We start from the raw sequence: 15,488 nt of genomic DNA on the forward strand, positions 1-15,488 counted from the left end.
AAATATTAACAAAAAAATCAAATAATTACACTTTCAGTTAAAAAACTAATTTTCAGTAAAAAATAAGACGCTTTATCTACAAGATTGTTTAATTTTCGAATCAGAGACGAATTCAAAAACAAAACAGTGGCATTTTCAACCTGGAAATAGTGATTTTCAACAAAAATGTGATAATTGATATTGAAAAGAAGAAATATTTTTATTTTAAATCAAAAAAAGTCGAATGTTACCAAAAACATGAATTTATAACAAAATACTTGAATCCTAAACTTAATAGATTAATTTTCAGAAAAAATAAAACATAAAAAAAAATAATTTTTAACTAAATTCATACATTTTCTACCTAATACTTCAATTTCCGACCAAAAAAATTAATTTTCTACCTGAAAAAAAACGAATCTTCAACAAAATACATCAATTTTTAACCAAATAGTTGAATTTTCTATCAAAAAAGATAAATTCTCAACAAATTACCTAAATTTTAAACTACATATATATTTTGATAGATGAATATGATGTCAGTCCAAATTTTATTTGATTAATTTTTAATTCAGGTATATTTTCTAACTCAATAGTTACATTTTCAAACTAAAAAAAAACACACATTTTCGAACTAAAAAAACACAACTTTTTAATAAAGTTAAAGAAAAATGAATTTTAAACCAAATAGTAGAATTCTCGGCCAAAAAGTCAAATTTTTTGGTAGACAGTTGAATTTATAATCAAGAAAGATGAATTTTTAACTAAAGATTGGTATGATTGGGAACTACAGATTGGATTTTTTGGTGAAAAGTAATTGTTTAAACTGAAAATTATTTTGTTGAAAATTTAAACGATTCATTTAAATTACCTTTTTTGTTAAGAATTCATATTCTCGGATTACAAATTTTAATTACATTTAATTACAAATTTTAATTTGATTACAAGTTAAATTTTTATTGAGAAAAACTAATTTTCAATCATAAAAAAGAATGAATTTTTTATAGAACAGTTTAATTTTGTACCAAATAGTTAAATTTTCAAGCCAAAAAGACGAATTTTCTATAAAAGAATTGAATTTTCAATCCGAAAAATGTAATATTTTATATTTGTACAAAAAGAGATTTTAATAAAAAAAATAAAAAACAGTTGAATGTAACCAAATATGTGATTTTTAACAAACAAAAATTAATTTTCTACCAAAAATGAAAAACTTTCAACAAAATAGATCATTTTTAACCAAATAGTTGTATTTTTAACCAATAATATTAATTTCCTACCAAATTACGTCGTTACATAATGTTATTCGAAATTTTATTTGATTAATTTTTACCAAAAAGACGAATTTTCTACAATAAAGTTGAATCTTCAATCACAAAATATGAATATTGAATTGGTTGAATTTTCTATCAAACTGTTGAAATTTTAAGGAAAAAATACTATTTTTTCTACAAAACAGTTACATTATTCGCTGGAAAATATGAATTTCCAACAACAACAAAAATAAATTTTCAACTAAATACTTGAAAATTCAAGCCAAAAAGGCGAATTTCCTATAAAACAGTTAAATTTGTAATCCGAGAATATGAATTGTTAACAAAAAAGTTAATTTAAATCAAACGTTTAAATTTTCAAAAAATAATTTTCAGTTTAAACAATTACTTTTCATCAAAAAATCCAATCCTTAGTTTCCAATCTTACCAATCTTTAGTTAAAAATTCATCTTTCTTGATTATGAATTCAACTGCCTACTAAAAAATTTGACTTTTTTTCTGAGAATTCTACTATTTGGTTTAAAATTAATCTTTCTTTGTGGAAAATTAACTTTATTGTTAAAATCTGATTTCAGGCTTAAAAGTCGAATGTTCTCTAAAAAATTCCACTTTTTAGCTTGCCAACTCAACTCTTTTGTTGAAAATTCATCTTTTTTGCTTAAAAATTAAACTATTTTGTTATTAATGTTATTTAAAAAAATGTATTCCCCTATTAATTCCCTATTTTCGTGAAAAAACACCCTATTTCTTCTATTATTTGAGCATTTTTGGATCTGAAGTCTGCAATATTGATAATCGCGCAACTGATGTAATATTTTTCTATTTTTTTTCGATAAAGAATGTGAAGAATACTCAAAACATGTCTACGCATTGGAAATCCCACCGATTTTGACGGTTGATCGACAACCCGTCAATATATCGCTCTGTGCCATCACGTCGAAGAAACTGATAGTGGGTGGCACTCTTGCTGACCCGAAGGAATTTCCTCACATGGCTGCTCTTGGATTCGACAATGGTCCTGCAGGCATAAAATGGCAATGCGGTGGCAGCTTAGTTTCTGAAAAATTTGTATTGACCGCAGCCCATTGCACCTACAGCCGCGACTGGTAAGATTATCAATGAATTTTTATTATACCCTACTAAAAAAAAATATGGTTTACTGGGAATTTTTTTCGAACATATTTAAATTTTATTTAAAAAATTGAATGATAAATTAAATAGATGTTAGATTATCTCCGCTTACTCTAATTAAATCATAATTTATTATTAATTGTTTATTATTTTCCATGATAAGAAAAACCTTTTGCAATGGTTTTCTCTGTGAGATTTTTTCGCTGACTTAAGTTTGATAATCGAATGAATTAGATTTCAAACATACAGAAACAATAATTTTCTCAATTTTTGCAAAAAATTGTTTATCACTTTTTATTCGCTTACTCTTAAATTATTCTGACTTCATATTAGCGGCTTTGATTTTAACCATTTTTTAAATAATTTGTTAGATTGTGATTTTTATAAATTATTACATCATTCAGTTTAGCATGCTTAATTTAAAGAATGTTTCACTTTAAAAATTTTCCATTTTAAATTTTAAGCATATATTTTAATTTAAAGAATTTTAAAATGCAGTTTTACAGGCTTAAAAATTAAAAATTGGAAGCTTTTAAAATCGAAGATTTTTTAATAAAAAACGAGGTGGCCGTTGCACCGGAAAACCAGAAATTTTACGAATTTTCAGAAGAAAAATATGCCCAAGCTCGATTTGAATAGCTTTTCAAATCATTAAAGTGCAGTAAATAAATGCAGTGAATATAAATAAATAAATAATTTTTAAAATGGATCTGTAACTGTTTCAATCCGAAAGTCTTGATAAGGACTTAAATTAATATATCATTTATTCCGATCATTTTATTATTGAATACAAATTTTCATGATTTATCAATAAAATATTTTTAATCAGAGTTCCCGGTCTTCTTGTATATTATTTTTGATATTAAATTTAATAAATAAATTTATTAATATATTATTTCTATTAATTTTTTTTAACCATTAAAAAATGTAAACGTGCATTGTACTATTTTCAACTTAAAAATAAATCCATGATATAGTCATAATTAAAGGTTTTTATTAAATTGAAAATATTATGAGTCTAAATTATTTAATTTTTAACCCATTAGAGTAAATTGAAACCAAATATTTAAAAGAAAACAATTTTAAGCTGAATTGTTTTACATAGAAAGCTTTGAATCTCTAGAATTTCGAAGAGCTTTTAAACTTTTAGCGTTACAATTTTTATTGTTCTATTTAAAAAGTGTTTAATTTGTAAGTGAAATTGTTAAATTTTGACGTATAAATATCATTTGAATACTTAACATTTGTAGCAAAATTTGAGTAATTTTAAGATATATTTAGAATTTTTGAAAATATTCAAAATTAATTAAAAAATTGAAATGATTTGAAGTAATTTAAATTTAATGTTTTAACATTTTTTCTAGAACTTCTTAATATATTTTAAAATTTATCGGATTTTTCCTACAGTTCTTGAAAAATTCTGCAAATTAAAAAAAAATCTTTAAAATCTTCCAGGTCCTTCATTGATAATTTTTGAAATCTCTTAAAATCTTATTACAATTACTGTTATAATAATTTTTCAAAGTGAAAAATCATTTACAATTTTCCTAAGAATCTTAAGAAATTTAAAAAAATTCTTTTGAAGTCTTTGACAAATCTTAAAAAAAGTGATACATTTTTGTTTCAAATCTGCAAAAAACTACATTTTATTTGAAATTCGGCTGTAAGTATTTGAAATTATTTCAAGTTCTAAATTTAATTCGAATCTTTAAAACTTCTAAATATCTCTTAAAATTGCTGAAATATTTTTATAAATAATAGGTGTTCTATTGTTATTTATAAATTATAATTTCAAGGACTTTCTTTTTTAATTTGCAGGATTTTCTAAAAGTTATAGAAAAAATTCAATTCACTTTAAAATATATTTAAAAGTTCCGAAAAAAAATTCAAAAATTATTTTGAATTTGGAACAATTTAGAACCACTTCTAGATTTCTTAAGATTTTGAAATAATATTTTAAAGCTTGTGAAGGATGCCTGGAATATTTAAAATAAAAATAATTTAACTTCTAATTTAAAAACTGTCAAGTCGAAAAACATTATTATTCCATTTTTAATGTGTATAGCTTAAAATTACTTAAAATAATATAATTTTGAAAATATTTAAAGATCATTGCTTGATTATTTGATTTAGATTATTGAAATTTTTAACGTGGATATATATTTTGGAATGAAAATAGTTATCGTTTTTATTTTTAGGACAGGAAGTTTCCGTAAAGAAATATAATTTCACTTGGAATTAGGAATTTTTCACATGGAACGGAAATTTTCTTAAATAATTATGTTTCAGATTCAGAAGAAACGAATTTAAAAGAATCCCTGTTCCAAGTCAGAATTTTTCACAATTTGAAACTTCCCTCTTCCAAATTTTAGACAAAAAAAGTAATTCAAGTAGTTTTTAGAGTAGAAGTAGTATTTCAAAGAAGAAATATTTATGAATTATAATAGAATTTTTTACTTTGTTCTTTGCGAATTAATCTTTCTTTCGTTAAAACTTCTACTACTTTTTTAAAAGTTAAACTCTTTTGTTAAAAATTAATTTTGTTCGGTTGGAAATTCATCATTTTAAATGAAAATTCATCTCTTTTTGAAAATATAACGACTTTGCTGAAAATCAATTTTTTTATACTAAAAATTAAACTATTCCAGTAGAAAATTTAACTATTTTTAACAGAAAATTTAAACATTCTATTTTTGGTTGAAAATTTAAATTTTTTATTTAGAAATTAAAGTAGTCTGAAAATGTATGTTCTTTGTGAAAAAATCGCCTTTTTTTGAAAATTCATCAGTTTCAACGGAAATTAATTTCTTCAACTAAAAATTTGAATGTCCATTTTTTATTGAACATTGATATTTTCTTTTTCAAAATTCAACAATTTTGATGAAAATATATCTTTTTTAATTGAAAATTCAGATATTTCATTGAAAATCCACATATTTTGTTAAGAATTGATTTTTTTTCGGAAAATTATCTTTTGCTTTGCAAGTTAATCTTTTTTTTTTAATTATTCTTTTCGGTTAAAAATTCGAGTAAAATATTTATCATTTTATTTAAAAATTAATCTCTTTAGTTGACTTATAAGTTGTATTATTGACAACTTTTTTTTCTGTCAATGAAAAGGAATTTTGTTGTTGAAAATTTGTTTCTTTTTCGTTTTATAATTATTATTTATTCAAACTGGAAATGCAACTATTATTCCAGTTAAATATTCCATAATTTCATTTAAAAATTAATCTCTTTGGGTGAACATTTATTTTTTGACTAAGTTTTAATTATTGAATTTTTTGTTGAAAAAAAGGTTTTTTGTTGAAAATTCCACTTTTTGGTAGAAATTAATCTTGTTTGAAAATTCATCTAGTTAAAAATCCATTTTTCTGGTTTATAATTCAACTAAAAAGTAACTATTTTTTGAAAGTTAGTTTTCTTTGTTGAAATTTAATTTTTTTTAGGTAATTTTTTTTAACTGAAAATACATGTTTATTTAAATAATAATTTTGTTAAATTAAAATATATTTAAGTTTTGGTTAACAATTTATCTTTTTTAGTAAAAATTGTTTTGTTGAAAATTTAATTCTTTCAGTTGAAGACTCATTGTTTTAGTTGAAAACTCATCCTTTTGGTTTAAAATTCCACTGTTTCAGTTGAAGATACTTCATTTTTGTTCATCACTTAGATTGAAAATTGAACTGTGTAATAGAAATTCCGTTATTTTTGGTTGGAAGTTAATTTTTTCAACTAAAAGTTTAATCATTCCATTTTTTGTGAATAATTGATATTTTTAGTGAAAAATTTAGATATTTGTTTCAAAGTTCCTTTATTTTACAATATTTTGCTCTTTTGTTTTAAAGTATTTGTTAAATAAACGTCATAACTTAAAATAAATGTTTGCGTTCAGAGGCAAAGATGAATATGTTGCTTTTAGTTGACCAGGAAACTTGAAAAAGTTAACCGGAAAAATTTGGGAAATTACCGGAACTTTTAAATCATCGACTGAATCCCCACATTGGTATTTGAATTTTATGCTTTGCTTAAAAAAACAACCATTTTTCCTTCAAACTTCTATAACTTTTGACCTAATTTAAATATGTGCCTTTTTATTTCGGATGCTGATAACGTTTATCATCCTCTTTTGAAATCAGCCGAAAATTCTAAAAAATATTTTAAATTATCAAAATGGCGGTGGTTCTTCGGAAAATATTAAAAGTCGATTTTCTCAAAAAACCACACTTATATTTTTTGCCAATTTTTTGCTGAATATGTACTTTCATAAGGAAAACATATCGTAAACTTTATGCATGATAAATAACTTTCATGGTTAGGTGAAGTTATTTTTTCATAAAGTTCAATTTTCTAATGTTTCGCGTTTATGAAAAATACCTCTTGCTTTTTTGCCATGTCTCACTAAAAAATTCTTACTACCTAAAAAATGGTTTAGCCCCAACAAAGCTGGTAGAATATGTTTCTTATATAAGCAAAAACTGTACAAAAAATTATGGGGGGGAGGAGGCAAAAAAGTTGGGTTTACCAAAAAAATCTTTTTTATTATTTTCTTCAAATTTCAGACATGAAAAAAATATTTTCTGAAAACCCCAATTTTTTTTATTATTTGTAATATGTTTAAAAAGTTTCTTCTAAGAGACGAAAGGTATCCTACAAGATTTATGCAGGCTGATCCATTTTCAAGGCTGGGATAATTTTTTTTTTTCTAAAAATATAATTTTGGATTTTTTTCTAACAAATGATGCAACATATCGCTAAAGAGCTTGTTTGCGAGAAAAATGAGAAAATTCGATTTCATGAGAAAAAAATTGTACTGGCCCTCAAAAGTTATTTAGCTCGCATAAAACTCTCACCTTATGAAAATGCGTATTCAACAAAAAAAATGGAAAAAATATAAATAGATATAAAATATAAATATATAAAAGTTTACTTAGTATTTTCAGCAAAACCTTTGAAAAATCTTTTTTAAACCTTGTAAAACCATTTTTAAATTTCCGGCTGATATCGAAAGAAGACGATAAACTTTAGCAGAATCAAAAACAAAAGGATAAATGTCTCAATTAGGTCCAAAGTTGTAGAAGTTTAAAACATTTTTTTAACAAAGCTTTTTCACTAATTTCTGGAAAGTATTTTTTATTAAAAAAAGATTAATATGTTAAATATACAATGAATTGTAAGTACTTATGGAAAGAAAAATTTGTTTTAATTATTCATAAAATTCATGAAATTTAGCAAAAAAATGTAAAAATTAAATAATTTTCTTTTTACTATTATTCATTTCGTTAATTATTCGATAGTAACAATACGTGTATATTTAAGAATATCGTGTAATTATAAAATTCCTGAACGCCTATACCATTACGAAATTTCTTGTCCTTTTATAAAGTTACTTTCATAAATTAAGGATCATTGTTTTTAAAATTTTATATATAACCTAGAATTGTCAGAGATTTTTTTTAGAATTTGAGTTGACATTCTATAAAATTTCGATAAAAATTACACTAAATGATTGGCTGAAAAAATTCTTTACCGACTGGCTAAAATAACATATCTGCCATCTCGAAAATTGAAATTCCAAATATTTCAGGATTTTGAAGATTTTAAAAGATTTCAAGGGATTTCAATGTTTGCAACAATTTTTGAAGGGATTTTCAGAGATATTGCAAACTTCAAGATAATTAACAGGATTTCAAAAAACGGTTTGAAAGATTTAAAAAGATTGCAAGGGATTTCCAAGTTTTCAATATTTTTTGAAGAGATTTTGAGAGATATTACAAATGTCAAGATAATTTATGGGATTTGAAAAAAATTTGAGTAATTTGTCATTTGGAGAAATAAATTTGCCTATTTTTTGTAGACTTAAACAAAGATTTATGGGTAGGGTATGGCTACTAAACTCTACCCTGAAAGCGTTAAAAATTCAATCCGAAACCTGAAAATTCTATTTTTCAAATAAAATCACCTCAAGCTTTGCCAAAAGTTAAAAGTAATTTATAAATTGTGATATTAAAATTATAAGTTTAAATTATATAAGAATTTGCAAAGGTACAAATATGAAAAATGCTCCTCTTAAATAAACACATACAAATTTGTAATTTACTCCTGTTGATCAATAGATTGATTTCAAATTTTTGAAATAGATTTCGCCGAGCTTTGAAAAGTGCTCCACAGAGTTATCAAACCTATAGATCTCAAATAACTGGAAATGTTCACACTGATCGTCATAGGCACCTTATATTCTAAATGAAAGAGAAGTTTGTAGCATTCGTCGCTAGTCTCTATCAAAATCTTCCTGTATTGAATATTTGCCAAGCGCAATTCTAATATCTCAGAGAATAATGGAAATTGATGCTCCATATCGGAATATTTAATATTTTCCATGTGTTTCTCATCCAACTACGTTTCTATTATCAGACTGCAATGCGTAGTGCATCATAATCCTCTCCATATGCCATGGAGTTCGAGCTCTTCAAGAAATTTCTGAAACAAGAGTTTCCTTGTTTCTAATCTTTAAATTTTTATTGTTTTTTATTAGAATTATTACTTTAAAGAAACAATATTTTGCCATATAGTTATATAGTAAGTTATACGCAAAACAAATTAAAAACAAGTGACTTCTAAAAATACAAGTTGACAGTTATTGCGCCCAACTGCTCAATTATGTTTCACCTTCACTCTGAGACAAAGTTGTCTTGAAACGAAAGCATCGTCCTCTTGCCTATTTTTATTTGAAACCAACTGAAGATTTTCTTTTTACAAACAGACTTATTTGGCTGCAAGATTAGGTAAAGTAAGTTAGTCTCAAATGCAAAATGTTTTCTACAAAATGATTCTTTTTGAGACAAATGCAAATCTTCTTAACCTTCATTTATATAAGAGGAAATTTCATTTGTGTCAAAACGCATTCTTTTGATACAAGAGGACAATTCTCTGAATCTTATTTAACTTCTGCAAGATATTAAAGTATAACATTACAGATAAAGTCCATTATTAATCATGTCGACGGAAAAATCTTTTGGTATTTTTTGTGCTAATCCTTTTCCCAAGGGAACGCATTAAAAAACTACAGACTTAAGATGTTTGACGGTAAGTCAAAGGTTGAAATTTTCTCAATTACACTGTTTATATGTTAGAAACGGTTAAATTGTGCATTTAATCATGGTATATTTATGAACAATCAACAGTTATTGTAAATTGACGAACTATAATAGTAAGTAATCATTCATACTTAAGAAAAATCGACATCATTTCTGAAAGAGTAGTTTACACTTTTTATTTGTTTATAGCAAATAACAAATAATTTAAACTTCCTCTGACTGTTGGGTAGGTATACATATTACGAGAATTTAATGAATAGTACATTATGCAACAAGGGGCGAAAAGAGCAGATTTTTCCCGTGGGTGGGTTTACTGCCCGTTCGAGAAGATTTTTCCCGATGGTGCAGTAATCACCAGAGGTAAAAATCTGCTCGAGAGGGCAGTAATTACTCGAGAGAAAAATCTTCTTTCGTCCCGTGTTGCATATAGTATTTTATTCCACACTCGACCGTGGGCATCTTTTGGCCCTGAAAAGCGGGTCCTCATAAGTTTTACTTTCGCCACGCAAATTTTACTTCCGCCATGCTAATTTTATTTTCGCCCCGCAAATTTGACTTTCGCCCCGCTAATTTTACTTTCGCCCCGCTGATTTTAATTTTCCGTGCTAATTTTACTTTCGCCTCGCAAATTTTACTTTCGCCCCGCAAATCCGGTTTGCGGAAAATACATGCTACTTTCGCCCCTCTTTTCAGAGGCCATTTCGGGCGAGTGTGGAATACAATCTAAGAACATGACTTTAAAGTTGGGTCAGTTGAGAAATAATGCCCCATATACTCTACAAAAACTTTATCAAATGTCGAAATAAGTTTATCGGTCAAAAAGAATGCATGATCAAGAACATATTAGTGGCAATTTTACAAATTTTTAGAAAAAAAGTCTGTTCAAGTTTGGTTTTTACAATTGAAAAAATAATTAGTTGAATTGGTATCTTTTTCAATAATTCTTATTTTTAAGTCTACATTTTTAATTTTAAGAATTATAAAGGCAGTCTTGAAGAATTAAACAATAGAAAATTAAAAGAATTTGAAGTTGAAAATTTTGGATAAAAAACATTTTCATTTTATCAACTGTAAAAATAAATAAATAATTGTTTTATTTTATCTGTGCTTTGATTTAAGAATTACCAGATTTTAATGTTAAAACTTAAACTGTTTTAATTCGAAAATCTCAGTCCTTAAAAAATGTAAACCCCCTATTGAAACTTTAAAAACTATTTTTAACATAAAAATAGCTTCATAATAATATATTCGTAATTAAAGGCTTTAGGTTTTAGTCTAAAATATGAAAATCTTAACTGATTCAATTTGAAATTTTTTAATAAAGAAAAATAGGTATTAAGTACTTAGCAATAGTTTACTGTTCATTAAGGAAAAGTAAATAGAAAACCTTGAATAATTACAATTTCGAAGAGCTTTTAAACTTTGAACGTTACAATTTTAATTGTATTTAAAACATTTTTATTTTTAAATGAAATTGCTGAATTTTTGTGCTCAATTAACAATTGAATATTTATTATTTGTACAATTTTTTTTTTAATGATTTCAAATAATTTAAACAAATTCCGTGTATCGACCAATTCAAGCTATTCGTACCGAAATTTCGGTGCGAATAGCCCCAGCCTAAGTTAAAACAAAATTGAGATTTTTGCAGATTTCAACCAAAAAATTAAGAGGCTTTTAAGAATTGTGAAAGGCTTCAAAAGAATTAAAAACATTTTCTTAAGATTCCTAGGAAAATTGAAAATGTTTTTTCATTTTGAGTAATTATTTTAAGAGAATATTTGAAAAGATTTCCAAAATAGTTTTTTGACATTTTCGGAAATATTTTAAAATAATTTTTCAACGTAAAAAATCATTTAAAATTTTCCGACAACTCTTAATAAAATATTTTTATTCTTTTGAAGTCTTTCACCATTCTTAAAATGCTTCTAAATTTTTTGTTTGAAATCTGAAAAAATCAACTGCTTTTTGTCGGTACATACACCTCGTTTAAATTATTTGAAATTTCAAATTAATTTTGAATCTTTTTGAAACTTAAAATAAGTCAAATATTTATCTACTGAAAAAATTTCAAAAGTAATTCTAAATTTCAAAAAATTTTAAAAACTTTTAAATTTCTTAAGATTTTGGCATAAAATTTTGAAGGTTTTCAAGGAGATCTAAACTATTTCAAATGAAAATAATGTAACTTGTAATTTGAGAAGTGTTCGCTTTTTAATGTTTCTAGCTGAAAAATGTATAAAATAATATAAGTTTGAACATTTTTAAGTTTATTGATTAATTGTCTAATTTAGAACAGTGAAAATTATAACGTGGATTAATATTTTTTTAACTAAAGTTGAATCTTTGAACTCTTTAATTTATAAAATTTGCTGTTAATCTGCATTTCATTTAAAACTGTTAAATTGAAAAATGTTTAATTTTTAATTTTTTTTGTTATTCACATGGAAAAATGTTTAGCATTATAGTCTTAAATATGTTTAATAAAGAAAGTAAGACGAGACGTATTTGATTTATTAATGATTTTTTTATCATTTTAGCAAAGTTATGAGCTTTTCAATCCTTAAAAAACTTGGTACTTTTCTATCAAACCCTGAAGTATGAATTCAATTTTTCGAAAATCGAAAGTTTCCCCCATATTGATTAAATGAGATTTCAGAGTGCTCGATGACACAATATTCTGTTTGTTTTAATTTATCTTATCTTGTGTCGTTTCGTCAAAAACGTGAATTTTCGTTTAAAAAAAAAAAAGCATCCCTTTTCTCCAAGGCGCGGTCACAAGGTAGAATACTATTTTGAAATATATTCTTCATATTAGGGCGAATATAGAAAAAATAAGGAGACAAAGAACGTTAATGAATTGACTTTGAATATTTTCAGAAAAACGTGACCATTTTTTCACTTTAGGAATTCAAAAAAAATTTCTAACGAATTTTTACTGAGGACGAGAAATCGTATACAAAATCAAAAAGAAAAAGATAAGTATCTATACTATATTAAAAAAATATCACACTTCTAACAACAATTGAAACCATTTTTTGATAATCCTTGTTTTCAAATTTTGAAATTCAAATGCTCATAACTTTGTCAAAACAAATTTTTTTGGCATGATTCACTTTAGTTAGGAAATTCCTTATCATAATATAATCTATGCTCCATTGCGATAAGTATATATTCATAATATATTGCTGAAATAAAGTGGGTAAACAATACTGTCTTAAAATTAAGAATTTAATCAAATTAAAAATTATATAATGGCTGATATATAATCATTGAATTTCATAAAATTTCACGGATTTTTCTAGGGATCTGATTGAGTTTTATAGTTAGGGTTCAAGAAGTTTTTTTTTTGAAAATATCAGAGACTTATGTTTTATAGTTTTAAAATCACAATTGATTAAAAATCTCAGCACTTTCCCGAGCGCGTGCTAGGCTTAGTAATATATTCCTTTCCCTACAATACAACACATAAGCTTGTTAAACTTTTTGATTAAATGAAACGTCTATTCATTGAATGCCCTCCATTAATTTCGTAATAATTTGATATTTAAAACTTTTCACATTTTCAATAGTAGAATTCAATGTGAAAAATTATATTAGGCTATTTGAACTAATTTTAAAGTAAAAGATTTTGCAAAAAAGCTATTAAAAAATTGAATAAAAAACGATAATAAAATATTAAAATTATCAGAAAAGTTCATTTTTAATTTTCTCTAATACTTTTAACTAGTACCTTATTTCGGGAACATTTTTTCTTATTCATCAACCAATTTTCTTCACACCTATTTCTTTTCCTTCCTCGACCCATAGTTAGGTGCTTTTTATTTTAAGTTAACTTAAACTTTCCTAAAAAGAATATTATATAATCGCTCTTCTACAGACGTTGATATTACAGGACGAGCTAGCACGCTTATGGGACAGCGCTGAGATCTTAAATTGAAAACTATAAAAGCTAATTGCCTGATATTTTCCAAAAAAAAATTTCCTTGAATCCTAACAAAAGTTAGGTGAACGTTAATTTTAATTTTCTGAAAATTCTTTCGACTCCCGAAGCGTTAAACTTTCCTAGTACGACAGTAATATCTTACAGCCCTAAAAACAACCCCTAGTACACGTGATGAACAGCGTCTTACCTACCTTCAACTAAAGCAGCCGGAAAAACTTCAAATTAAATATAAGCACATCTGACACCAAGGCTCTCGTTCGTATCTTTCTCCCCACAGTAATAGTCAGCAACCTCAAAAAACAACCCGTAATTCATTCAACGAACCCATTCTTAGTTGCCTTTAACTAAAACAGCCAAAAAATGTGTATGAAGTACACCGGAACTTGGAATTAATAACGGTTATGCTTGCAATGGCCTTGATCATATTTTCACTGTCCGAACCTAAACAGGCAGGTCCGCTGAACGATTTCTGTTGGATTTCGAGGCATCACATAACCTGATGCAACTAACACGCTGAATGCGGCTCTTCTGTTGTTCGTCACGCATGACTGAGCAAAAACTCTTGCGCCCCCGAATCGCGAAACCGCCGCGGAATTAATTCCCGGAATGGCGTAAATCCGGACTGCTTATATGCAAGTTCCAGCGTGGACTATACTCCCGATATAAGCACCCTCAGTTTATGATATTGCTAGAATTTAAGTCCTCGGCATTTTGGTGATGCGGAGATCGCGAGACCGAGAGGGAGGCGGTACTCAATCAAGCGTGACAAACAGCAACCCTGCCTCTTTAAGTTTCGATTCCCCCGATTCATGCTGAAGGCTACTAGCAAGCCATGCCCAAACTCGCTCTTATATCTGGAGTTGAGTGTATTATATTTGAAAATCTGTTTATATTTCACGCCTATGTGTAACCACCCTTTTCATAGTGAATTATTTTGTTTCTTTTTACTATATTTAAATAAAAGCGGATTTTTAAAATATTTTTTAAAATTATTTATAAATAGAGTCACAACAAGCTTCATACGAAAGTCAGTGGAATGTCACCTCCAATGTTATTTAACGGTTTTTGGTGTGACATACCAAAATTGTACAAATAAAACCAATTTACACACACTTACCAATAAAACAAAACGCACCTACTACAGAAAAAAAGCGTTTCCTAGGGGGGGGGGGGGTAAAAATGTTTAAAAAAATCGTTGAGGATTTTTTGAACGGCCCCCAATCCAGAGCCTTTTCTCAATTACGACGTCTAAATTGGGGTTGGTAGATTAAAGTCAATTAAGTTTAGAAATATTTTATTTATTTTGATATCTTTATTTCATATACAATCAGTTTTTATGTCGCATATTTCTTATTTATAATACCAGTACAAACTATTTGATTAACTATTAATTAATGACATAATATATTTATTTCTAATAATGTTTTATTTAAATTAAATAAAACCAGGAATGATAACATGCTTTCCAGAAACATAATATAGTATATGTATTTGGGTGTGATCCAAAAAATATTTTAGTTTTTAAATTCTCACCCCCTTATTTTGTGACATTTGGTAAAAAAATTGCCTACATCGTTTAGATTTAGAAAAATTAAGGGGTAGGACACGACTGTTAAAGTATCCCAAAGAGGTTCTATTGTGTGAACAATCTGACACGCGTCAAAATTTCATTTTGTAAATAAAATCACCTTAAACTGCGCTAAAACTCACTCCAAGTAATTTTTAAGTATCTTCTGAATTTTATGAATGTGACATGAAAATTTAAGGTATTATTGCCACAAGTCAGATATCTGAAAAAAAGTTTTTCTATGATTTTGAGAATTAAAATATGATAACTGATCTCATTTCAAATAAAAAACATTTTTTATGAAAAATGTTTAAATTCACAAAAAAAAAAACATTACAGTCCGTTCTCTAAATAATGCCGGACATGGGCTGGTAGGAAAGTATTTTTGGTGGAACTCAATTGTGGGTCCGGATGCAATAAGGGCACATAAAATTTTTTCGTGCGAAAACGAAGTCCCCTGGAGGCTTTAGAAAAAATTTTCGAATTTTAATTTT

The 15,488-nt window shown here is 26.3% G+C and overlaps 1 protein-coding gene across 2 annotated transcripts in view; it reads left to right on the top strand.

Moving 5' to 3' along the window:
- Positions 1–15,488, top strand: part of LOC117167003 (serine protease snake-like) — a 61,692-nt gene that overhangs the window by 1,503 nt on the left and 44,701 nt on the right. For both annotated transcript variants that reach the window (XM_033351543.1, XM_033351541.1), the window contains exon 3: positions 2,092–2,359. In XM_033351543.1, coding sequence (XP_033207434.1) covers positions 2,092–2,359 — 268 coding nt within the window. The remainder of the gene's footprint in view (positions 1–2,091; positions 2,360–15,488) is intronic.

The sequence above is a fragment of the Belonocnema kinseyi genome, chromosome 2, assembly GCF_010883055.1.
Source record: "Belonocnema kinseyi isolate 2016_QV_RU_SX_M_011 chromosome 2, B_treatae_v1, whole genome shotgun sequence".
Classification (NCBI taxonomy): domain Eukaryota; kingdom Metazoa; phylum Arthropoda; class Insecta; order Hymenoptera; family Cynipidae; genus Belonocnema; species Belonocnema kinseyi.